This window comes from Anoplopoma fimbria, chromosome 4 (assembly GCF_027596085.1).
Source record: "Anoplopoma fimbria isolate UVic2021 breed Golden Eagle Sablefish chromosome 4, Afim_UVic_2022, whole genome shotgun sequence".
Lineage (NCBI taxonomy): Eukaryota > Metazoa > Chordata > Actinopteri > Perciformes > Anoplopomatidae > Anoplopoma > Anoplopoma fimbria.
This window is the reverse complement of record NC_072452.1, coordinates 18,310,653-18,338,074: the sequence shown is the minus strand read 5'-3', so window position 1 is coordinate 18,338,074 and position 27,422 is coordinate 18,310,653. Positions and strand designations below refer to the sequence as shown.

Genomic DNA, 27,422 nt, shown 5'->3' with positions numbered 1-27,422 from the left:
TCCAAAACAAAGACAAATCTGGGTGTGTTTGTGTGACCACACACACACACACACACACACACACACACACACACACACACACACACACACACACACACACACACACACACACACACACACACACACACACACACACACACACACACATATTCAGGGTGTGTTCCCGCCTAGCTTGCTCTCCTCTCCTCTTTCATAATTCGCTCACAGATCTACTGAATGCGGCCCATCCGCTTGCTGTGAGATCGGCCTGACCTCTCCGTCACAGCAGTCTCCTCCCTTCCGACGCCACGCCGACCTTATGACGGTCAACACATCTGACCAATAGCGAGCGGAGGCCCCGCCCCTTACGTGTCTCACTGGCCAATCAGAACTCCGGGAGGGCGGGATCACCGCGGGCCTGGTAATCACGTTTGGTTGCTCATGCAAGCTTTGGATGGGATTCTGTGAGTTTTCTTTGACATTTAATATATTGTTCATTCCGTTGTTTATAGCGTAGTGTTTGTATGTGTTTGTGTTTCATGTTGTCTGTGAAAATAAACAATAATAGGCTGTTAACGCTCGTCCATAGCCTGGTTAAGTGTACACCACTGCAAAGTATCCTCAAGCAAAGAGAACAACGGTGATTTCCACTATCACAACAATTGTTCATTAATTCAGATGAATGACTGTTTTGTCCGCTCAGTAACAGCCTTGTCATTGACCAGAGTTACTACTATGTTACTGTTCAACTACACTGTTGTAAGTGTGCTTTCTCTAACAGTCCAGCCCTGTCAAAACACATGGCTTTGGCATGTAAACGTGAATACACATCATATTTATTTGTTTACCTTTTTAAATGTGTGTGTACACTGACTATACCTGCACCCTGCATACTAACAAAGGCGAAACTCGTGTAAAAGCAAAACATTTGTGCAACTTAACGCCCTAAATCATTGTCATAAAGTAATTATTTATTATTTGCATGAATGTTCTGGTCATTTCAGGAAAGCCTTGAGCCGCTGTGAGCTGAGGAGACTTCAGGACGGATACCATATCCTACCACACCTCTTCTTCTCCAGGCAGACCTCTCCACTTTTGGATACTATTCAGGAGAACTGTTTGAAAGCGGTAGACTTGCATTTATTCTTTTCTTCTTTTTTTTTTTTTAAACGGAATGGATTTGGAGAAGACCTAACCCTGAATGGTTTGCTGTACTAGTTGCTGTTAAACGCTCCGCTGCTGGAGTTTGAGAACTTTTTTTTTTTTTTTTTTTTTTAAAAGGAGGTCGCGTAGGAAGTCTTCATCTGGAGAGGAACTGACTTAAAAAAAAAAAAAAAAAAAAAAGCATACACATGGATCAAGCAAGCGGTGGGGATGACCCGAATAAACCCTCTAAAAAGAAGTCCGGCGAGGACGAGGGTAAAAACAAAAAGCTGGTAAGTATTCAAAGTAGTCACATCCTGCATTCCCACAAACAAGGGGGTCATTTCACTCTCAACTTTGGTGAGACTGAGAAAGTTGCATTGTTGCAGAAAATGTCACTACTGTACAGTTTTGCTTCCTGTGAAAAAGAAAAGAAAAACAAAGCTTTATTACAGCTTATTGCACTGAAAGATTTGCCTTTTTTTTTTTTTTTTTTAAATATAGTTTCACAGTTTTTAATCAGTCAGTATAATGGTGAAGGGAAATAAAATCAAACCAGACCAAGTTGATACCTCCTGTACAGTTAGTATAACATTACATTACATTACAGTCATTTAGCAGACGCTTTTATCCAAAGCGACTTACAATAAGTGTTTTCAACATAGGTATTCAAGAGAACTACTAGTCACCAGAAGTCATAAGTGCATCTCCTTTCTTAAACAAGCATCTCAAAGCATAAACCAGAGCAAAAGTACAGTGGAGAAACAAACTAATACGAATACAATAAGTGCAACAAACTAATACGAATACAATAAGTGCTAAGAGTAAACGTTATTGTTGTCAATACAGCACATCTCTGTTTTAGTGCAGGAAGAGGCTCAGATAGTTATTGATGTGTTGTTATCACTATTTAATGTAGCCCAATACAGAGCAGCTAATAGCCGTTACAGCTGAGTGAAAGAGATACTGTTACGCTGAGTGCTTGACTTTCCATAGCACTCAGCGCATCATGTGATTATCCCCCGTCAATACTTCTCTTAAACTTTTGTTGGAGAGCATTCTTGTTGTGACAGTTTGGCTTTGGTGTGTTTGTTGACACAAAAAGTTCAGTTGCAGGGTGACTCATTGCACAGCATGATATCTGTGCCGTTTGTGGTTCAGTGTGGTAACCAAAGTGGTAGACACGTGCACAGTTTGGTTTCAGCAAAGTCAAATCAGTGTTTAGAGGAGAAACACTGAGAGCTGTATGTTTGTTTCACAAGTCACTGGGCAGCATTACATCACAGAAGTACCATTTGGGCTTTGGGGCCAGAATGTAGATACTCAACACAGCCAAGGACGTGAGAAGAACAACACCGTTTTCACAGATAGAGATAATTCAAAACTTTTCTGCTGTTTTGTAGTGATACTTTGTGATAATGTCCTTTTTTTTGATGCTGTAAAAAAACAACACAACATCCAATAAAACAGGCAGATGGAATGATGTATTTTTAAAGGAATTCAAGGGAGCTGGTTTGACTGAAAGGGAAAAATATGATTTCCTGCATACCAGAGTAAAATATGACCTCACACTGAACAGAGAGGAGGGAAAAGGCATCCCAGTGCGCCAATATCACTATGTGACTTCACATGGCAGACTGTGTTGGTACAAGTTTATTTTAGACCTACAATCGGAATCTGGGAAACAAACATTTATTTTGTGCACCCTCATATGTAGAATTATAATAAAGTGAAGTGTTGAGGACTTCTAGGTTTAGCTTATGCATCTGTTCGTTATGTGAGCCATGATTTCAATTACATTTTCTTTTCACTAGAAACTTTGTCTCAAGCATACATGACCCTCAGACCTATCTGACGTGAGGAGGAATGATAATGATAAGCGAGGAGCAGTTGTCGTAAAGTAGCAGTAAATTAAAAGAATAAAGTCACTGCACAGCAATTTGTGATACATCATACATTTTCAAAAGATTATTCTGTGAAAGAGATCGTCATGGTTGGTTTATGAACTGTGTGAGTGTGTGTGATTGATAAAACCTATGCAAGGTCAGCTTGAGCAGTATTATCAGCACAATAAATGACATAGTCACAGGAGGACATTGTCTATTAGATAGCAACTGTGTCAACATTCTTTTCATTCATAGCCTCTCTATTGGCTTTGCCTAGTGGAATAGTTCATGAGTGAGAAGTGATATAATTTAGAAAGTGGGCAACCCTGAGCCTGCATCATTGGAGCTGTGGTGTCATTTAGCTAATCCTGCTTGCTGTTCATTACCAGGAAGGAGATCAAGTCTATGGGCGTGGTGGACTGTTGGTGGGAGTGGTGCAGGTGTTGTCTTGGATACTGTTTGACATCTAAATAACCTGACCGACAGTTGGTTTGGTACACAAGCCGTCATTGGAAACCGTTTAGAAAAGGACAGGCACTTTAAAAAAGGTGGCAGGTGATTGGATGAACCATCTGCCAATCAAACTCTTGTAGAAGAGCCAAAACATCTTTTCCATCGAGCACAAAAATGCATTCAGTGTCGTTCTTTGCTATTCTTTCAATGAAGAAATACTCTCCAGTTCTGTTGTAACTGGTGCTATTGCAGCATCTATGCTAACCTCTTTGGGAGCCGCCATTGTTTAATGGAACAAAAAGTCGCCCCTCCGTTTCATCTCACACACACCCAAGCCACGCCCAGAGCTTTCTGTAGCCCCTCACACAGCGCTGATTGGTCCGTGGTCCGGATTACGGGACACAAACGCATTACTTTGAGCCTGACAAGATGGATTTTTTTGGTTTGATATAAGGGATCCTGGGATTCTTTGTGTGATCTTGTGACATTGCAAGAATCCAGCAGCTGCTTTGCAACAATGAAGTGCCGCAGTAAATCTGTAAATCTATACTATATAACTGAGTGTGTTCAGTGCATGTCTCTGCTTACACGCTGTCAGCAGCTGTAGAAACCAGTGGTTGAAAGTCATTTTCCAGGAATCGGAGACTAAAAACTTTATTTGCCGTCGATCATTGTTTCTGCTTTTCCATATTTATCAGCGTGGACAGCTTGGCTACAGTTGAAAATTTTAGACAACGCCTTTACAGCCAATAATTGACTCATAGTAGTGTTGCTTTGTATTTCGCCTGTATAGGCCTGTTGATTTGTGTTTCTACTTTTGTAGAAAGGGATCAATTCATTAACTCCTCAGTTTTGTAGAAAGGAGGTTTTGCTTTGGTATGCAGTTTTCCTAAAACCTTGACATAATGAGGGAAACAGTACCACTCTTGTGTTTCAGATCGGGGAAATGTATAGTCACTGGTTGTGTTCCAGCAAAGTTAATGTAAGGGAAAGTATGACCATATGAACTGCCAGAGGAGAACCCCACAATGGACTGAAATGACTCAAACTCCCAGAGCTACCAAAGGGTGTTGTCCTGTTCAATCCTAACAACAGCCTGCATCTATTGCATGTCCTGCCTCCCTGGTTTGTAATTTGCTTGCAAGGGAGCCTGGATGACATAAGCACTCAGCAAATCACTAGTGGAAGGTCTCTGTGAGATCATTGCTTTTCATTCCTAAAGTGTTCTCAGGCCTGTTCCCTGTTGCTCAATACTCCTGGCAGAGCAGTCAGAGGCAAAGGACGCCTGAACTGTCTCTGCTGCAAGTTTAGGGTAGGAAGTAATCATTCACCCCTGGGTGGAGCCACGATCCTCTTTTGTTTATCCCAACTTTTTAGCTACCCCTATGTAAACTCTAGCTCCAAGTTTGCTTGTGGATATGTAAATCAGCTGAAGTGAACAAGCTTGATGGTGACACTGCATTTCAGAATCTGTTAAGATATGGAAATTGAAACAAAAAATGCAATTAATCTTTCTTTGCAGAGGTCTAATAGATGATTATGTCATCTCCTACTGACAAAACATACTTTAATATTTACTTGTACTTAACTTTTTATAGTTTTCACCATATATGGTTCACATTCCTGACATGCAGTGTAGGTTGTGTGATTGTGGTCCAGACACAGAGATGAAATTTGTCATGAGCTGGATTAAAGTAGAGGTTGTCACTGTTTTTCCACACCGCTGAAAAGTACAGTAGCATTTGCATGGCTAGTAAGCAAAGTGGTAGACACGTGCACAGTTTGGTTTCAGCAAAGTCAAACCAGTTTAGAGGAGAAACACTGAGAGCTGTATGTTTGTTTAACAAGTCACTGGGCAGCATTACATCACAGAAGTACCATTTGGGCTTTGGGCCCAGAATGTAGATACTCAACACAGCCAAGGACGTTTGAAGAACACCAACATGTTCAAAACTTCTTTGCTGTTAGTTGCTATACTAATAATTTCCTTTTTTGATGTTTGCAAAAAAACAGGAACAGGCAGATGGAATGAGGTATTTTTAAAGACTTTCAGGGGAACTGGTTTCACAGAACGGGAAAAGATATGATCCCTCTGCATACCAGAGTAAAAGACGACCTCACTATGAACAGAATGAGGCATCCAAGTGCCTCCATGTAACCATGTGACTTCACATCACAGACTGTGTTGGTACATTTTATTTTAGACTTACAATCAGAATGTGGAAAAGCAACATTTTATTTGATGCACCCTAATATGTAGAATTTGTGTTGAGGACTTCTAGGTTTAGCATCTGTTTGTTATGTGAGCCATTATTTCATATATACAGTAACAATCATTTTCTCTTGACTAGAAACCTTGACTCAAGCACACATGACCGATCTGACGTGAGCAGGAATGATAATGGTAAACGAGGATCAGTTATAGTAAAGTAGCAGTAAAATGTGTGATATCATACATTTTCAAAAGAATATTCTGTGGAAGAGATTGTCATGCGGTAGCAGACATCTATGTGCCAATGGCTTTAGCTGCACTTCAGCAAGTCAGTAAAATTGTGATGTGATGCTTTTCAACAATCAGTAATGTTCTGTGTGAAGTAATACATGTTTGATGATTAAACTCATTCATAACTGCAGAGCAGAAGTACCAATCAGTGTCGGTAATAAACGACTTGATTAAGAATAGAACACAGTTTTGAACACAATGTAGGTAAGCATGTGAGTTGACCGTAAATATAACGTTACAGCAGTGCCAGCCGCCTTTAATCTGCGGCTATAGAGGGACTTTAACGCTAAGGTAGATACATGCAGTAGCGTTAAATTAGTGTGCTAAAAGTCAGCCACTGCTTTTATGTTATTGGTGCAATTGAGTGTGTCTGAAATTTTGCCTTCATGCCCTTTAGAAATTACCTTAAAAATATGCAGAAGGAGAGGCTGGCATAGTGTCAACATTGGCACATGTCCATCATTATCTGTCCGTTTTTTTTTTTGTGTGTAATTTGTAATGAACCCCTATTAATTAAATTGGGATTTAATGATTGTAATCATGCTTGTCACTTCGTTGGTGATTAAAGTAATTAAGGCCTCAGTAATGAATGGACAGTTCAGCAGTGACGTCTGGAATGAGAGACCCTGGACAAGGGAGAGCTTATTGGAAAGGCCGACGTGGCTTTTCATTCTGTTGGCTACCAAAATATTTTATTGACATGCAAATGCTTAAAAGTGTGTTTGGGCAATGTAAAGTTAATTATCATTGTTGGATCATATAAGATTTGTTTCATTACAAGGCCCCATGTTCAATTTGGTTGCCTTTAAAAACATTATTTCTCTCTCTATAAGTTATGAAAAGCTTGAATGACAGTTCCAGAGTGACTTTATTGTGATGCACATCAACTAAATACAATTAATGTTTTACCGCACCAAAATATATATATTGTGATTCACCAGGAACAAGCTAGGATTTATTTTTGTACACATCACTCAGCTCTGCTACATGTTAGTCCAGAACCCTACATTTGAAAGTGGTACATTTTTTGTGTCAGAATGAAGTATTCTGCAGCGCAAGGGTGTTGTTAACCTTCATGTTTTTCACAGCTTTGACAGTATCACTTTGAAAATCGTGTTTAATGGCTCACTCTTCAGTTGCTGTTGGAAGCTGGGGCCTTTGAAGCCTTTGACGCTTTGATACATGAGCTTTATGGAAGCCTCAGGGATCATTTTAGGTTATGTTAACATATGGTTAGCACAGGTTGGCAGCTTGTCACACACTTGAATGTGCTCTACATTGCCTATCTCCCGTTTGGCCAACCTCAAAAAGTTTCTGTTATTTAGTCTTACTTATTATTTATCTTCAATGTGCTGCTTAGTATTTTTTTTTTTTTTTTTTTTTTACATTTTCCCTTCATGTATCAATGTTTGAATTTAACCGCCACTGTGTCCGGGAGACGTGTGAGATCAGGCAGGAAACGGACCACATGTGAGCGATTTAATGGCATTCAGGAAGTTTGAGAGAGGAAGTGGTGATGAATGCTTTAGTCACACAGAGGAAGAAACCGACTGAGCTCTAATCTCACCAACTGAGATGAGAGCCAAGATTTAAGAACGGGAAATTGATTTTGCTGCCTCTGTTACATATTTAAAAACAAACTACATAGGACATATCTTGAGCATCAAGTTTACTTTTTGTGACAATACATGAATGAACTTTGAGTTTGGTCATAGTTGCGCACAGTAGTTTGCTGATTCATGAGTGGTAGACTGTTTAGACTGAACTACTGCATAGTCTGATGTAGGCATATTTTACTTCTCTGATATTGAAGGATTGCAATGCTTCCCTCTTTGATGAGAGCTGTTTGTCATTGTCACTGTCATGCTTTAGCTTACTATTCATCAGTGTAAGACGACAGCTGTATTCACACTTTTTTAAATCAGTGACAATCAGTGACAGTTGCAAGTAGGAGACAGAATGTGACAATTACTGTGATATACAGTGCAATGTAATATGTCACAGAAGCATGTGCTTGGATGCAAGTCTTCTAGTCGAGCAGTATATGGAGAGATTTGAGAGCATTCATAGTATTTGAACTGGAGAATTTAATCATTAAATATAAAATGATTGATTTATTGAATAAAGCTGTTCATGTTTTGTGGGACACTGTGAAAAGAGGTCAATGCGTAAGCACGACTAACCTGTACATGCCTTGTACATGTCTAATGAAAAAGGCTTGACATTGGGACGTCATCTTTTCTTAAAAGACTCACAATTTAGTAACGGTTATGTATAATATCACAGAGGTATGTGACAGCCATAATCAGCGATGAATGCAAAAGTATTCCTGGAATTTTACTGTTTTTAAAAACAAGCAAGCAAGCTCTCTAATTATCATCAGAAAACAGATACAAGGTCATTAGTTCACATGTTTTTGCACATGTAAGCAATTAGAGAAAAAAAGAGGTTGAATGAACAAATGCACAATAATAGCCTGATTTCAAATAGCAGCTAAAATAGGTTAGAATAGTAATTTTGACATCATAAAGTAGCTGTAATAACAGTAATAATCCTTGCTGGATTTCTCATTGTACAAGAGTCAGCTAATATAAATTACATTTCTCTGGGATGTCATGTAAAATTTAAGAATATCTTTCCAGGCTTTCTTACTAACCTCAACTTTTGTTATAGCTGCTTATCATGCCAACCCTTAAGGGTACAGTAATACAAATATGCTTTCAAGAGAGCCAGCAATAACCTGAGGGCAGCGCTGTGCTAGTCACATGGTCAGGCCATCCAGTGTGGTGCCATTCAAATCCAAGCTCTGCTGGCTTTTGTGTTCTTCCCCCTTTCAATAGTTGCTGTTTTAGGAAAGTGTAAACAGAACCAGCACTCTCCTGAAATAATAGGGCTACCACAGACTCATGCCCTTTTAAAGGCACTTCAGCTTTCACAGAAATTCACTCATTTATTCTTTTCTTTTCTTTTTTTTAAATTAATGACAGTGAAGGTCAAGACAGAATCTGTCAAGACTTAATTTATTTATTTAGAATAACTTGACATTCTGTGCTTCATTAAATTGCTTCTGATCCAGTTTGCACAGAGAACAAGTGTGCCATTATGGTGTTTGTGTTTGATAGATTTCACTGTGCCAGGATAAGAGGCTGTGTCCCTTGTTGTTTGTGCGGTAGCTTGCCACATGTGTACGCTCGTGGCACTGCCTGCAGTTATAACACTATGGACCTAGTGTACTGTTTTAGAACTCAGAATCCACTGAGTGGATCTTGCTGTTTAATCCCATTTGTGGTGACTAACTCACAGACAGTGTTTGGATGTGGATGTCTTTATTTTAATTGCAGGTAGAAGCAACTCATATGTGACTCCTTGTTTCTTAAATGACAGTTTGATCAGAAATAAACACATGAATCTGACTTTAACATTTCTGTTTTGGAGGCTAGGGCTGCATGATATATCATTTCAGCATCAACAATGTGATGTGTTTATGCGCAGTTGTCACAACACAGGATGTGTAATGTCAGCAAATTAAAGGGAAAAATTTGCCACTTTTTATGTGGATAATACTAAAGTGATGATAGTAAATATTGTTAATCACATAAATAAATAAATCCCCCAGTACGTGCTACATTGACTGAGAAAGCTAATCTCTCCTGCTGCGGTGCTTTGCTAGCTGTGCCTACATATACCAGGATGCATTGCGTGCGTGCTAGCCGCAAGATCGCTATGTTTGATAACTTAACAAAATAAACTTAAAACATATAAACGAAGGAAATATTTTTACAACTACATTTTTACAAATACAACGTACACCTTCTGATTTCAAGTTCCTCACAACGTGTTAACACAGAACCGAGACAGGCTTTGATTGACTTGTTAACTGATCATTAAACACAATTTATTAAAACTGGACAAGACAACATGAAACCAAAACCATAAGTCCGTCTTTCTACTGTTCCAACAACCAGCAACTCTGGTTTGTTCGGAAAAAAAAAGCCAACTTTAATTTGCAAAGTTAGATGTGGAAATATTCCGTCCCTAAGCTCTGTTTCCCCCGCTGTCTGTCTCTGCCGGCCTGCTGCCCGCTGAGCTGCTGCAGCTTTGCAGTGGCTCGTTGGCGGCTCTCACTCGGAATCCTGAAGAAGGTCTCCAGCACTAGTGAGGAGGAAAAGTTTAAAGCATATAATAACGCAAACATGGCCGGCTCCTGCTGGGTTGTCGTCGGCGACAACATGTAACAAAAACTGCCCATGCTGACTTTCATTGCAGCAGAATTATTCGGTTTCTGTTGGCAACAACAGATTTTGCAGCTGCGCCTTGAGAAAAAGACAACTATGATAGGTACAGATAAGGCTGAAAAGCAGTGATTTTTGTCTTTAACTCAAACACGTTATGATACAACTTTTTCGCTGCTTGATACAGTAGGAAAACTAGCAGTCAGGGCGAGGGGTCTGCAGTGATGTCAGAATCCCACTCATTAACCATGCTTTGTGGGTGTGACTTTTTTCTTGCCATCACCATTCATATTTATACAACCAATGTGTTAATTATTTAAGTGTTTACTAGAGCGCACATTGTTAATAGAGCTAGCTTCTTACTGTTGCTCTCAAAGTGCACCAGATGATGCATTTAAATTTAAAAAGAAGCCAAAACTGAGGGTTTTTGGATATTTTTTATATCACAATATACATTGCTGAAAGAAATATTGCAATATCAATTCATCCAATATCATGCAGCCCTCATTTGGGCAACTTCTATAGGCCATTATAATTGTGATACCTGATTTGTGGCAATGGAACTTACTTACTGCTGCTTTAGGAAATATCGTTTGCATTGTGACTACGTCATCATTTTGTTGCTTACATGCAAATAGAAACTAATTTCTATGAATACATTTTATATAAAACACATGGATAATTCATTTTTTGATTTGAATCGTTTATTAACAATGTACATCACCGGCATGCTGTTATGTTGTCAACTGAGCAGAATCCTGTTCCAAGCAGCAGGTTTCCTGAATCATCTCAGTTTGTTGAGTAGAATTCAGAACCATAAAAATGTTGAAGATTTTACTCTGCTGAGTTATTCAGACAACTCATGGAAGCTCTTTCTTGGAACCGGCCCAAGAGCTGGAAAAATGAGCACAATAAAGATGAGACTCATGGCTGTATTGCAAATGAAACAGATGTTTACTGTCATTTAACGTTCTGGAAGAATTATTTGCATAGTGTGAGCGAAACACTATTTCCATTTCTACATGGCTTCCGAAGACATTTTTAAGGGTACATATATTCTAAATGGAACAAGGCTCCCCAAATATAGTTTCAATATATGTCACATGAAGGGTCAGGTGTAAATAAGGTCTTATGCTGCCCTCAAATTGGGTGGTGTTTACAGTGTTAACAAGAAGAGTCCATATAAACACCCCTGCTCTTGTGTAAATCACCTCCTCCTGGAAGGGGACATTTTCTGAATGCTCAAAGTTCACGACTTGTGACGTGTTTGCTGACATTGTCAAAACATTTTGGAGGCCAGCGAAGACTACAATATGTCTGTGGAAAATGTTGATATACATAGCAGCCTCATCTTTGACCTCTTTCGTCATGCCTTTGCATTTCCTGCATGACGTAACTCGCGCACCAGCTTGCAACATTTTTAGCCTCTATGACCTCTAGATGCTGACTACAACGTTAATATTGCCGTTGCCTAGCAGCAGTGCCTACAAGCATTTGAATGCAATGCATATTGTGTACATGACTTCTCATGTCGTAACTACGAGCTCACAAGATCAATTAGAAAGTAGCTTGAGTGTGTCTTTGGTACTCTTCTCCCCTTGTCTCTGTCTGCTTGAAAAGGGTGCACTCACAGTGCAAACATAAAGATTGATTTGATAAATGTTATCAAGAAGGATAAATGTTACTTTCATGCCACCATAAATCTTTTTGTATCAGCACAGGCTGTGCAGTGCACTAACCTTCTGAGTTTACAAGCAGCCAATGAGAAGACTTTGTAATAAGATTAATTTAGACAAAGTGATTTATTTAGACTTCACCTAATTCAGTTACTCGGTTGGTATTTGGTGCCACTCCTGATGCCACTCCCCCCAAATTGAGCATGATATTGGCAATGCTGTACATCCTATCCAATTACACAAAGACAAATTATGTAATTTGGCTATCACTGTCAAACATTAATCTGTAATGTTACTAGTTTGGCTTCCACAGTTTGGAGCTCACTTTGTGCTTTTTGGTTTCCTCCTTCACATGACACATTTAATAATAGTATATGTAGATAATGGTTTAATAATTAAAGTCTGTGTGGTCAAATCTGTAATCAGGTATATGTATTTGTTAGGGCTCTGGACAGTGCGCCACACCTTTTTCTAGTAAGAGCTCTAATGCACCTTAATACAATATCAAGGAGCAACAACCCAATTTAGAGACATTCAGAAAAAGACACAAAGTTTTCTTTCTTTTTCCGTCTTAAATATGTACTTTATCTGTCATATGTTGATAGGTTTTTTTTATTATCAAGTAATAGATTATCTATCACTCTTATAGGAGTTTGTATATAGACTGCAGTCACTGTGTGTCGGATTCACTTGCAGTTATTTTTTACCTTTAAATGTATTCAAACCATGCTGTGAGTTTTGTGAATGGCAATTCTTCCTTTATGGTAAGCTGTTTTTAAAACGCATCACCACTTCTGTTTACTCTGCTGACTAGTTGAGCTCGAAAGGAGCTTTAGGAATTTTAGGTGTTCTGCGATCACTATATGTGTCGCTGCATCCTGTATGCTTTATACTGTTACTGAGCTTTAGGGTGCTGTAATGTTTACAAGCTGTGGCAAATTGGCAAACCAAGTTTTCCAAGCAACTGTTCCAACAAAAACATTTGTCCCCTGTGTTGTGTGCTTTATCTGCGGAGTACTCCTCCTCCTCTTAGTTTTGTTGTCACAATAGGAAAATTTCGTTTAATTGCAAATTAACTGCAATGAGCTACTGAAGTAAGTAACGCACATAAATTCGGCAATTCGGTATTTGGCAGAATTAAAATCCAAATTATCCAGACTGTACCATGCTGATGTAGGGGTTCCCTAATGTTTCTTTTTAGGTTATAACTCCTGACTGAGGCTACAAAGTTTCTGTGTAAACCCTATCCTCTTCACATTGCACATAATGCATCAAAACTATTTAATTTCCCTCTAGGACATAAATCAAGATCAGTACATCAGTAAAAGTGCCTTTTGTTTACAGCCTATATGCAGTATTTTATGTGTCACCTTTGTTTTACTGACAAGTTGTATGCTTTTACTGACAAGTTGTTCTTGGCTACACTAGCGTGCTGATACTATACTTTTTTATTCAGTAAAGAAATCTTAGCCATTCATTTTGCTGGTAGCTCTTTATGTCTTTTGTTGATGTTGTTGGGTGTTGAGTGCAGTAAGCGAGTTTTGTACAGCGTCTGTGTCTAACAGCTCTTTTATGTCACTCCCTACTGATTCTGATGAGTTAATTAGTATATTCCTTATGGTTGTCAGCAGTGTCTCTAAGATGTTTTCAATGCAGCATCAGTCTTCTGCACTGAATCGTTGATGTTTGCAGCAATGAGATGTGCTTTACTCCTCTTAATAAACACTAGAGAGGCAAAAGGAAATGTGCCAAATAGGTATTATGTAGTGCAGTATGTTTCTAATTGTTACTTACTGAATAAACAACAAATAACCTTGGAGTTTATTAAACAAATGAACACCTAACACGATGCGAGAAATGTACCAGTGTACACGGGTAATTATGAAAATCGCACAATTTTCCTACATTTCTCACTGCTCTTCCCTCAGCGTCTGGAATTATTATTTTTTTTTTAAAGGAAATGTGACTTTGTTTTGCCACACTGAAAAAAAAAAGGTGTGAGTGCTGCTTGCGCTCACTTGCCTGTAGCTGTACCAAGCAGTTGATTAAACAGGGACACAAGATAGTTTTATGAAGTTGCCAAGAACTGTTAACAAGCCCATTGCATTATAGTCCCAGTAATCCTTTGTTATTATTAGAACTAATTAAAGTAAAACCTAATTTCCTTCTAAACTCGTTTTACAGAGGCATCGTGGCTACTGATTTTATAGTGATAGTTCCAGTGAGCGAGTTAAAATGACATCATACAGATGGTCTAGCTAAATTGGTTGGGAATAACAGGCGTTGCTATTTAAAAGCTGTGCAATGGTAGCCAAGTGGAAAAAAAGTTTGTCCTTTGTCCATCTTGCATGTGACACCCTAATGAAACTAAGATCGATTAAAGGCCATTATCTAAATGAGTTAATGTAATAATAACATTAATTGTAGTTTATGATATTAATTTACAAAGGTATTGTGTGAAAAGTGCATACTGGTATGGGTCTGTGTCCCCAAATTGACTCTCAAGTTCCGGGATATTGCTCTGTGTTTTCATTTTTAAAGATCTGCATGGAGTCATAATAATATTTGATTAAGGAGGGACCCAGAGCTAATTTGATTAGGTTATTTAGAGGAATATGTGTTTGGTAATAAACATTTATTATGATGAAAAAGTTTACTTTAATAAGCGGGAGAAGCCCAGAGGACATGCAAGCTTAATTGTTCGATGTTAAATTGCATTGTTGCGATGTTGCCAAGATAATGGGCAAGGAAAGGCCCTCAAGTCAAGGCAATTAACCAAACAGTGGTTTGATTGTTGTTAAATTGATTAGAAAATGTTTAAGCACTCCATTTGAAAATTAGCTATTGTTTCACGCAGTTTTAGACTTCAAGAGAATGCTGGGCTTAATGATACATACTCTCTGAGTTAGAAGTGGGAAAAGTTGTGGCCCTGGTCAAATTCTCAGTTTCACTGATATTTTGAGAAGTTGTGTAGTTATTCTAAAAGCCCACGAATGACGGTGAAACAAATACCTGGATATCTTAGGCAGAACGCCTTTTTGCATAATACCGGATGAATATGATATATTTGTTATCCTGACTTGAAATAACAGCTTGGAAAACACATGATGCCTGCGCATAGAAAACTGAGCCTTTGTTTTCTGTGGCTCATAGCTTTATCTCCCAACTGTTGATCAGCAGTTGCAGACAAAGCTAGTGATGGATATGGCAGTTTGAGTGCCTGCTCAGCGTTGCCCACAGCGACAGCTGATGAAGACGCACAGAGAGAGGTGCAGGTTAGAGCCAATCTGTTTGCTTGCCCCGGCATCAGTAGTTTCCTGATTAGAATAGTGGTGAAATCTTCGGCTGGAGGCAGGCTTTATGGCCATCACCACCCCTCATCTCCCTACTCATTAGTGCTTCACAGCCTAGCACCACAGCATATGGCAGTGTTGCTTCTGCTTCCCATTTGAGGTGTGTTGCAAATGGCTGTCCCCTTGCAGAGCCACAAGCCTTTGGCGGTAGCCTGTCTTATTGTGTGTGAGACGAAGATAAACATCTGTAGCAAAGAGAAGTTGGGAGTTTTAATTTTTGTTAAACAACGCAACATTTTTTTGAAGTGGCTAAGATTTGATTTGCAAGCAAACACAGGTAGTTGAAAAGTTGGGAATTTCTTTGTCTGGACTTTATCATAACAGATATAGAACAATAATATCTAGTTGGGCCACTGTCATTACAAGAGATGCTCTTTAGAACACACAGAGATAAAGCAACTCTCTGGTGGTTGACTTTGCCAGGCAGTGAAATATTGCCTTGCGGAAGTCTATTATTTTAGGAATACACCAAACCGAAACAAAGCAGCACGAACTTTCATGTTTTCAAAGAGTGCTGTGAACAAGTCTGCTCATTACGTCCGTGGCTGTGGGATTTTTATGTCCTTTTAAGATACGTCTCCTTTTATACATTTGTTTGGTGTGTGTGTGTGCTGGAGATGTTGAATCTCGAACACACATTTAAGTTCACATACATTTAAACCCTATTTTATTTGAGATCATCAAGTATTGTCGCATCCTACGCATGTTTAGTGTCCAGGATATGCTCATACCCTCTTTGGAAAATGAAAAACATAAAATGAGAATATATTTAGCACCATATCCTTTATGTCTACTCTGGTGTATTTTTTTATTTGAAACATGATTTGGATTCTTAAAGGGAGTATGAGACAGTAACCAGAGGACACTGTACATGTGTGAGCACTTCCGATGGGATACATACTGTGCAGTCTGCAGTGTTGCCGTTTTCTGTTGGATTTTGTTTTTTCATACTTTGCCCCTCCCTCCAACAGAACATACACATAAAAACATTGGCTGATGATATGGTAAGGTGCTTGGTTTAATTGTGACGTGTGACTCGTTTTGATTTGACATCATCTCATATTTTGTCGTAGCTGCATGGGACTCATTACTGAAATATGTGGATGGTTTAAATGTGCTAAAAGTGAACTCATTAAATTAACATTATAACCCAACACAACATGGGAAACTGAGGATATGATACATGTAAGGTTACTATAAAAAGGCTAAACTTAAACCCGTCTCACTTATTGTTTTTTGTTGTCCTCCATAACGCTGTGTAAATAAAAGATGGATTTTTATGGTGCTCTTATTTAACACAACAAATGTCTTACATTTTTCATAATGAACCAAATTCAGCCCATAGCATCTAGACTTTTATAAGCAGCTCATAGATCATTTAGTGTGCAATTATCAGTCGCACTTCCGATTAGATGTCTCTGCCTGGGGCTTTTTTAATACCCCATAGTTAACAAATAGCTTAACTTTAACACTTTTTGTGTTAGCACACAGTATGTTTGATCCATCCAGTAATATTTCAGCAAACAGAGTCATGACATCATGTATGTCATCATGTCATGTCTGTCTTTCCATTTCATTTATATGTCTCCATTCATCCAGCATGTCCTCTCCATTCCATTTTACATTTGACTAACGTTGACCGATTGCATTGCATGTAGTGTACTTATGTTCTTATTGTGCTTTCACACTAAACTTAACTATCCTGCATTCAGAAGAATAGTCTTAACTGATTAATATAATAAACTCAACTGACCTCACTGGTGTTACCACAGTGAGCGTTAGTTATTGCGTGCAAAAACTGAGCACAAACCAGGTAATCCTACAGGTATGATGGTAAGTAAGTCCTGATAAATGTCTTACTGTGTGCTATGTCAAATACTGTCTTTGCCACTAGTGTGTTACAAAATGTATCTTTTTTGTTTTGGATATTAAACAAGCAGACAAAAAAATGGATTAGAAATATTATTGCACAAACATTCAGTAGGTTTGCTTATTATTATTATTTTTGCCTCACACAAGGATCCACAGGTGGCAATATTGGTCCATTTGGTAGTCAAATGCTAACTCAAACTCTCAATAGTGGCTTGCCACAGTGATTGTACCTCTATCGCCACCCTCTGGCGAAATGATTCCCGAGAAAGTGAACCTTTTGATTTAGGTAACAACATGGCCTAATTACTTACGTCGCTTTTAACACAAACTTAAACACCCTGTTAGTGGGCAGGGTTAAAAATTAGCAAAATTTGATGTTAATATTTTTCTTTATTCTAAAAATGTTGCAATGTTGTTCAACATTACTAATGAACAATAGGCATACTGGCATTAGAAACCCAGTCGTCTAATATTACCAGTCTAAAGCTGACTTTCAATAAGTGCTCCAACTTAAAAATAATGAACTTATTGGTGTGTGTCACCATTAAATCAGAGTTTCTATTGACCCAAAGCTAACATGGATAGGAGTAAGGAATGGACACAATATGCTTCTTTTATTTAAACGATCCCCATCTGTAGATATGCTATTTTTAATGACACAGTTTTTATGGTTTTGAGCATATGATTTTGAGGGCCCCCTGACAGAGTGCCAAGGACCCCGTTTTAAGAAGCACTGCTTTAAAGCTAGAGTTGGTAATCTTGAGAAACTAGTAAGAGTACATTAGACTTAGAAACGATCCAACTGAAAAACCCAGCCCAGCGTTTCCAATCTGTTCCAATGGAAGTAGCCAGCAGCATTAGCTCCTTAAGTTGCTAAATCTAGCAAGAAAGTCGCCAAGTCGTCAACCCTGACAGAACGTCCCTTCATGCCTCACTCCAAAGCCACTCCCCCAAAATTATCATTGTGAAAGAGTCCAGTGACAAGCAATGAATGCAAGGACAGAATACGCAGCAGGCAGGCAGACAAGCAGGTAGACAGGGATGCTACCTTTAATGAAGTTGCAAGGATACTGGCTGATCTGAGGCAAAATCAGCAGCTCTTTTGCATTTCATTCCCTATTTTTCCCCCTTTTTACAGCAGACACACAGTCTGAGCTCTCCTAGTCATTAAAGGATCATATTGACTGTAAATTGTAGTGAGCAGTGTCCTCTGAAAACAGGAAACAGAACAACTCTTTGATGCGGGGGGGGGGGACATGCAATTTGGGTTACGGGCAGTTTTTTCCAGTGAAAATCAGCAATAACCAAAACCAGTGAGCCTTAAACTTGGCCAAGTCTAAAGTGGATGGTTAGCAGTGCCATATATTCATATTTCAAACTTTCTCTTTTCTTTCAGCGTGATCGCCTTACCAGTTTCAGGAAAACAGGGATGAAGAAGGAGAAGCTGCTTATACAACACCCAACAGATCCCCTCTCTACCCAGACTGAGATGCCAGTTCCTCAGCCCCTTTTCGACGACCGCTCCCTGAACCTCTCGGAAAAGGAGATCATTGACCTCTTCGAGAAGATGATGGTGAGCATTGTGTTTCTCTTGCAGTGTTTCCTCTGGATAGACACACAAGTTGTGTATGTACGTGAAGAGGAGTTGGACAAGGCAGAAAGTTTAAAGCATTTTTATATCAATATATTAACCAAAGATGTAATGCTGATAAGATTTTTTTTTAATTGTTTGTCATTTACAATTTGATTTTTACTCATAGAATTCTCCTATCAAGATATCATGGTAACAGTTCTCATGACTAAATGAACTAGGTCAAGTTGACCAAACTGTGTCACAGCATTAGATCTGAAATCCAGGATATGATGTTAACATCTGCGTTCTCTACATAAATAAATTGAGACCCCGTAATACTAGTTTAACAACGAAGCTCTTGTGATTTTGTGATTTTAGTCACACAAACGCACAGAGCTGTGATCAGTCACAGGGATGAACTTCATCTGTAGATTTATAGAGATAATGTTTAAAAGTGTCATTTTTCCCCCTTTAACTATGGGCTCAAGATCCCAATGTATGATTGAAAACCACTGCTGTAACTGCAGAGGTTTGTGAAATATTGTGCAGGTGGTGATGGCATACACACCTAATTGTCGTAGCTGCATATCCAGAAAGCCGTTTACCTTTAACTCCCATGGTGATGCATAAAACAGTGCCCTTTCATGGGGTTACACAAGACCCATTTTTTTAATAACTGACCCTGACTTGAGGTCAAATGATTTTCAAATACATTCATAAATATGTGATTCAAAGGTCCACTCTCGAACGCTATTTTATGCTACAACATCCAAATAGACTTGAGGTAGCACAGTACAGTATTTATAGTAAAGATACATCCATTTGGTGTTCAGATGTTAAGCTTTTGTAAAGCAGGGCTTCACCTACGTATTCCAGAGGCCACTGTCAGCAAGCACACAAAACTTTGAAATTCACTCGGCACTCATCTGTGGGGTCAAAGCCCTGTCACACTTCTGATTTTCTCTATTGAAATGCATTTTTGGCTTTATGTACTGAAGGATTGAAATCTAACAAAAAGCTTTCAGCCCATCTCTTTGAAGTGAGGAGCTGAATTACTCTGGCTTCATTGCATAGGTTGTGTGTACTATTGTGGGTGATGCCTCTGCATGTATGTGTGCGTGGTGCGGTGGCCTGCCTTTCCCTTTTGTCTCATACAATAGTCTTTATTGCCAGGGCCAGAGAAATGCGACCGGTGCTCCTGGTTTTTCATCAGGCCACTGCTCAGTGTTTTCTTGCCTGGACGCTCATCCCTGTCACTCAGTTGGCCTCTCAATTACTGTGTTTGTGCTCACAGCGGCGTGACATTAAACCCAGGCTTCAATTTGCTCAGTGACAGATGACACAGAAGCCATGTTGCTGCTGGTCTGACATTTGACAGGCCTTGACACTTCAGGTTGGGAAGTATAATTAGTAATGAAATCAAAAAAGAAAATGGTTATTTGCTTATGTACGTTTGAAACCACCTCTATTTTCTCTCTAAACTTTACTGTAAACGTCTTTGCTTTGATGCAGCGAACACTGAAATGACAGTGGCGGGTAGGTTCTTTTCATGTGAGTAGCTTCTCTTCACTATCTATCTGCCTTTGTCGTCTCTCTATCTCTTTTTGTGTCAAACAAACACATTTGAGCTCTCATTTTCTGTTATTGACTGTTTTTTTTCTGGTGCTACATGCCACAGCCTTAGATGTCTGGCTTGCTTCAAATGAACGGATGACCCATGCCGTATTAGTGAGGCCACCTACTGTGCATTAATGACTAGGAGGAAGTGAAAATGTTTTTTCTCAGGAAAGTGGTTTACACATTGCGCTTTGTATCTCAAAGCCTGAACAGCACATACCCTATTACTGAGAGGTCGTCAAAGGGATCTGGGAAATGTAGGAAGTAACGCTCAGTTGGGAGGAAAACCAAATTAACTCTTTCTAGCAGAGGTATATTCATAAAACTACAGCAATGGAAATACATGATGTTAGATTTCCCAAGATGTGTACAGGTGGAGTTCAGAGCCCCTTCATCAAAATGCATAGCAGTAAATCCACTGATGAAATGTCCGGTATTCACATCTCACTAAGAAGGCAGCTGTGTTGCAGTAGCAGACTCCGATCCAAGAGGTTCAACCTAGGAACACAGTAGGACACAAAATAACATGTGAACTCATTTAATCAGCATTCAGCGGGCTGTAAAACATTTACACTAAACTTTGGTGTAACGCAAACCCCTTTCATCATCAGTTCAACTCTTTATCGCTATAGAAGAAATATTAAAGGAAAGCAGAAGTAAGATCTGGTGATCTCGGATAATTGAGGACAAAATGTGACAAAAATCTCCCTAATGTGTGTCATTAGTTGCCACATACTGGCAATTTAAGTCATGGCATTATTACCCCAAATTATGCTTTAACTTGTCTGTCAGCATGAGAACCCCCAAGAGCATAACATCCTTATTTAGGATTGATTGAATTGATTTGATTCCAGTGCCAATTTGTCTCTGTTACCATTGTCTAGGGAGTGTCTTCTCATTGTCAACAGTAGTGTATGGTAGTGAGGTGCTCACAGAGACTCAGGACCAGTGAAAGAAAAATGTCACATGGCAGTGCTGCTGTGGCTAGTTTGAGGTTTTATGTGCCTCCATGCACCATTGTCAGGATGTACACCCTTAGTAATAAGCTCCTATGTGATCCCTCAGCAGTTCCGCTCTGCACCAGGACATTAAAACCAGGCCCACAGGAGAGTTACTGTGTGTGCCCTTGCACACGCATGGATCAGACTTGAGGGTAGTGGACAAAATAATCGCTTTGTCACGGTTGAAGCAAAACATTTTTTATATGTCCTTTTCTTTTCTTAGACCCACTTTTTCCTCATAGCGTGGACTCTTCAGATCCTTTTCAGGCTCAGACATATTTGATGCTCGTCATTAATTGCTCTTTTCTGTGATTCGGTGTCGTCCTACAGATGGGTTGCCAGGCCTTTCATGCAGCCATCTTCACTAATTGCTTGTTTTGGGGGCAGGTTTTTAGTAAGGGAAACACCTGCTAATTTGGAGCGAGGTGGCTCACTTGGCCATTACATTACATTACATTACAGTCATTTAGCAGACGCTTTTATCCAAAGCGGCCAGTGAAAGAACATGGTTGCTTTGGCTGTATTTATGACCAATGTGTTGATTGACTTAAATCTGAGGGTGATATATATATATATTTAAAAAGGCGCTGCAAGTCCAATTATGAGTATGCTTAACCAATATGGATATGACACCCTTAAGGTGTTGGTCATGTCATTAATCTCAGCCATTGTTTCATTTCAAATCCAATGTGCTGGAGTACAGAGTCAAGAGAATTGAAAGCAATGTATCACTGTCTTGTACTTATGGACTGCACTGTGTATACATATACGGTATGGTAGTCCGCTGGCATGGACAGCGTTTTCATATGGTCCAATCTGACCATAAATAGGGCTGTAGCAAATAGTTGGAAGCTTTGAGCGTCATTCATAATGTTGACATTTGAATTATCATTATAAATAAATTACAAAAAACTCTCTTCCCCTCTCTCTGTCACTCTTCTCAAACAGTGTATTGGAAAGAAATAGATTTGTTCATTTCACAACATGTTTTTACGGAACAAATTATTTTCTGAATGGAGATACGGGGATCGGTTTGCAATTAAGGATGTAAAAACTACTCGTGCTGATGAAGAATCTGAACATAAGGCGCATTTTAGATTATTTTTTTGTTCAAAAACATCTCAGTTTTGATAGTATGCTATGTTAGTTTAAATCACACTTATACTGCCGCAGGAAAAAACATCCTTCGATAATTCCATAATTTGCCAATATACATTCCAATCATCAATCGCCACAAGCCTATTTATGGTGTCCTTGATGCTTCATTTGCAAAGTGTTCCAAAATGAGATTAGTTTTGGCATAGTATAAAGAAGACAAGTGGAAACTTACAAGTGTTAAAAAGAGTTTGCCGGTCCAACATGACATCCTATGCCATTATTTTAGTTATAAACCAGCAGCATAGTCAAAGATAGTCTGGGATTCTTTATGTCGCCTTCGAGGGTATAATTAATAAAAGAGCATTAATCATTTCGGAGAGGAAACATGGAGGGCTCATTCTCCCAGTATGCCCCCTGACAAGCGTCCCGCTGGCCCACTCCTCCTTCCTCTTCTACAACATACTCGCCCCGCCACATTATGCTTCGTTTATTGAATGCCAATTAAGCAGATAGATTAGCAGGGTTCAAAGATTAATTAAAAAACCTGCTGGTTTCCTTCAGTGAAAAAAAAAAAAAAGAAAGCCAATTGCAAAACTTTCAGCCACATTTTTTACCCTCTGTGTTGTACAGAAAGGATGTTAATGTTTTTTTTTTGCCCAGAGCATATTTACTGGAGGAAATGTAGTAAGAGGAATGTAGGTCACGGTGCCCCTGGATGGAATTCCTGTCCATGCTTCACTGGCAAATGAAGCAAAATAGTTTGAATCAGATTACTTGGGGTAAGATATTTGCATTAAAATGTTCTTATTTAGAAGTGACAGGCTTAATTTATCAGCTGAATTCTACATTCAATCGGATGGAGGACAATGATTGCCAAATCAGATCAACCAAACGGAAGGACACCTGATTTTTTTTGCACTCCCCAGCAGAGGGCACCATGGCTCCACAACTTAAGTCTAACTATCCTAAAACCCTGAGGAGAATGTTTTTTTTCCTATCTGTTCATTCTAGCCGTCTCTTTGTGAGAGAGTGCTTCAGATAAACATCCCCCTCCATTCTAATCATCATGTCATTCCCTAGCTTTTAGTGCTCTGTCCGGCCTTCGCTCCATCCCCTGATGTCTCTCACATGAAAGACCTCTTTTGTGATGCAGAAAAGTAGCAGAAAGATAATACTCCCAATAACACACCAATATTGCCTATCTAACCTATCGGATGCGATTGCGTGGCCTCAATAGAGGCAGTGTTTGATTTTGCTCTCTTGTTCAGAGTTGTATCCCTACTACTTTTGTTCCAAGTACTAATTATTACTGACGGTATTTCCTGTTGCTGAACCTCGTGATTTTGATGAAGAAACATACAGATGGAAAATAAATGCATTTAGCTGTACCTGAGCAGGATCTGATGTAAAAGGGCTATAGTAGAACTAAAAGTATGAATGATGGTAGGTCTAAGATATTTCTTCTTGCTAGTGAAACTATTGGACTGTAAATAATATAGTTAAATGTTTGAAATGCAGTTATTTTTTGCAATGTTCTTTTAGGTTTAAGTGTACAACTTCTGTACATTTTCACACCATTGCCTTTTTTTCAGTCATCCCTGTGTTTTGAGAAAATAATCTAAATGTAACTTTATAATTTATTTAGTACAATTCATGAACATTCCCCGTAAATATGTTTTACTACATTTGAGTAGCATCCCGTTTCTACATAACCATTTCTTTTCATTATCTTCTGTGCATCTAGGAGGACATGAACCTGAATGAGGAACGCAAAGCCCCTCTGCGTGGAAAAGATCTCAGCACCAAACGCGAGATGGTGGTCCAGTACATCTCCGCTACTGCCAAATCCGTAAGTGAGAGTAAACCTCTTCCTTTATAGACTGAAGAGCGTGCACTGTATAATTTTAGGGGATGAGCTGAAGTCTCGTGACACCCACACAACTCTCCAGAGTGAGTTTAACCTGATCCTCTGCTTCATGGCTTGCTTTGTCATCTTTGCACACTCTCACCTCTGTTGTTGTTGTTTTCTCTCTCTCTCTTTTCTCTTAGTGCTTGAGTCAGACATCTTTGACTTTTGAATTTTGACTGTGCAGTTATTTGCTGTTGTAAATTTTCAGATACATGTTGTCGTCACTCAGTCACTCAATCACTCAATGCTAGTTGGATGGTCAGTGCTTGTCCAGTCACGTGCTTGCATGCAGATTGTTGATTGGCTCAGTTGTGTACTTGCATGGGAGTTTGGTGCCCTGCCTCAGTATTTGCTTATTGAGTATAAAAATAAAGTTCAGTCAACCTGTTGGTTCAACAGCATTAATTACAGCAAAAAAGAAAACAATCAAACAAATTAGCAAAAATGAAGAAACAAGTATTCTAGGCTATTCTGAACAATGATGTGTATGAATACTGTATGTTATATTATGACATATAGGTTTAGATTTGAGTTGCCAGTTGTCAAAGAGTAATCTAGAACTTGATTATCACTCTAATCCAAAAACTGTATTGAAAAGGAAAGGTTTCTGAAGGCAATCCATGAATGTATGATGATTCCTCCTATCCTCTTTTGAAATTATAGCCAACCTTGTGAGGTGAAATTCAGATCGGCACAAAAGGGAAAAAAAAGTGATTTCTGTCCCCATCACTTCCCAAACCCGGTAGCTCCCTCTTGACATCATCATTTATTACCGGTCTTCATTGTTATGGTAATTAACTGGCATTATTGATAATGACGATTATCCGAGATGATTGAATTCCTCACAGGACCCATTCTGCTTTGTGAGCACTGATATTTTATTCAAATGAATAAGGTAATCCGTGTAGCCAAGGACAGAGGACCAAATGTAATGTCTGTCAGCACCCTGCTATCACATTTAATAGGACCCAAGGAAGGAGGACGGTTGAGTGTCAGGAAAGATGTAACTGTACAAACAGATTCATGCAAGTGCATGCAATAACATCAGAAGGCTTTAGAACATAGACAAATAGTCAATTACTGATACTACACAAGTGACCAGGAAGAAAACTTAGCTGAATTTAATATTTTACGGCACTTTTGTGCAGGATTTTTATAAATGTGACACTGCCACCCAATCTCCCTGGTAGTGAAAGACACTCTACACACTTATTGCTGTGAGGCACATTGGAGCAGGCCATTTATTTAATTGTTTTAAAGTTCATCATTTGATTGCTACCACAAACACATTGTTACGACTGTAGCAATTATTTTGCTTGTTGCGTTTTTGCAAACACAACATTCAAAGTTGTGTTTTTCTGGGGCTGTGTCCGCCATTGGTCTTGGGTGCGACCTTACGATCAGGCACCTGGTTGCTATGCTTTATAGAGCTTGACGGCCAGAAATGTCCAGCACACAGCAAAATATGAAAATACAGGTAGAGGGCAGGGTCTCTGCAGATACAGACACGTCACATAGTTGTAGTGGGTCATAAGGGATGATTGAGAGGGATTATTTTTGGTATGAGAGTATACATCATTTTTTTTAGAAAAATCCTGCTCATTTTGCCTTTAAGTAAAAAAATATAACAACATAACCTAAATTGTATAAAATAATCCAGGGCCTTACTGAACATTGTTTAGTTGCCTTGGGAATAAATTCTGTTTCATTAACAGATAATTTAATTTATTTTAAATAAAATATCTTCAATTACATCAAACCAAATTTATTCTACTTTGAAAACTGACTCCTGTCTAAGACTAAATTGATATTCGGTTGTCCTTTTGGAAAGAGAGAAAACTGAGTAGCAATGCAGCTGAAGCATTCTAGCATGCAGCTTGTAAGAATGTTCTAAAACTGCCTCATACCGATCCTGTGCTCTTATACTTATACTTCATTACAGTACAGTTTTTCAGCTGATACAGCAGAAGTAAAACATTTGTGGAGTTTAGATATAGATTAGATAGAGTTTACATATATCTTTGCAAGGCAGGTTTCGTGATTGCTTTGCCCTTTTAACTAGATGTTTTTTGTTTTTTTCCAGTCTTGCATCCACACTTTACTTTTGCATGTGTGAGCCAATATGTTTTAAACAATCTCACGGCACCACTAAAATGCATTTCCCTTCTGCATTATCTGGGGCTTATGTTGCTTGTGGTTGTTGATGAGCATGCAGGGTGGGCTACATAAGTACATAAATGGTGATGAATGTAGGCGTGGTGCAGTTTGGACATGTGGGGTGTCTTGTTTTGTTCTGGTGCGTTCACTGTTAATGGGAGTCAATCTTGGGGCCTTGGAAGTGCTTCACATGTTTATCTCAATTTCCTTTTTTGTTTTTCTTTCTAGATGGTATTATAAGGTCCCAATAGAACATTTCACAAGATAGTGATTTTTGATATTACTCTTACAGGAGTCTCTTGTTTTATATTTCATTGTAGCCAAAGTAACACAAGCTGTAAAACCACCAATGTCAAAAGCTCGCCCAACCAACAGCCAATGCCGAGCATGCAGACTTAAATCTGAAATCCCCAAGTATTGTGTGGCCTTTTTATTATTTGTCTCTGCAGACCTTATCAATTCAGCAAAGGGCTATGGAGCGCAACATAAAGCAACCTAATATTTCCTAAAAAAATACAAATAAAAACGTTTAACCTCATTGTATAGCTTTAGGTGCTTGAGGTTGCCTTCACAATGTACAACCTTCTAGTATATATTCATCTTTTATGCATGTTTTTACAAAAAGGCTCCATTTATTAGGCTATCTACCTTCAAAATCATGAAAAATGGCTGATTGTTACTTTGTTTACTTTTGTAAAGTATGTCTTTCAAAGGAAAGACATCTTTTTTTCCTCCCTGTCTTTTCAAGGTAGAATTGTGCATTAACCCTGTTCACTTGAATTTGAACTGTGTTTCAATGCAACCCAGCTCTGCTGTTGTAGGAGTGTGTCTGTGGACGTCCTTGGCCATTAGCTTTGCATGAACAGTTGCCTTTCCCTCTCAACTCTTTTATTGTTCTTTCTTCCTGCTCTAAATGTGTGCCAACATCATTAAAACTGCCGCAATTCATTTTACACTAATTCCATCGCTT

General features: G+C 38.9%; 1 protein-coding gene across 2 annotated transcripts in view; it reads left to right on the top strand.

Annotated features, from left to right (window-relative positions):
• The first annotated feature begins 1,331 nt into the window (after positions 1-1,331).
• diaph2 (diaphanous-related formin 2) overlaps positions 1,332-27,422 on the top strand; it is a 354,189-nt gene continuing 328,098 nt past the window's right edge. For both annotated transcript variants that reach the window (XM_054597377.1, XM_054597376.1), the window contains exons 1-4: positions 1,332-1,415; positions 16,197-16,229; positions 18,494-18,670; positions 24,131-24,235. In XM_054597377.1, coding sequence (XP_054453352.1) covers positions 1,332-1,415; positions 16,197-16,229; positions 18,494-18,670; positions 24,131-24,235 — 399 coding nt within the window. The remainder of the gene's footprint in view (positions 1,416-16,196; positions 16,230-18,493; positions 18,671-24,130; positions 24,236-27,422) is intronic.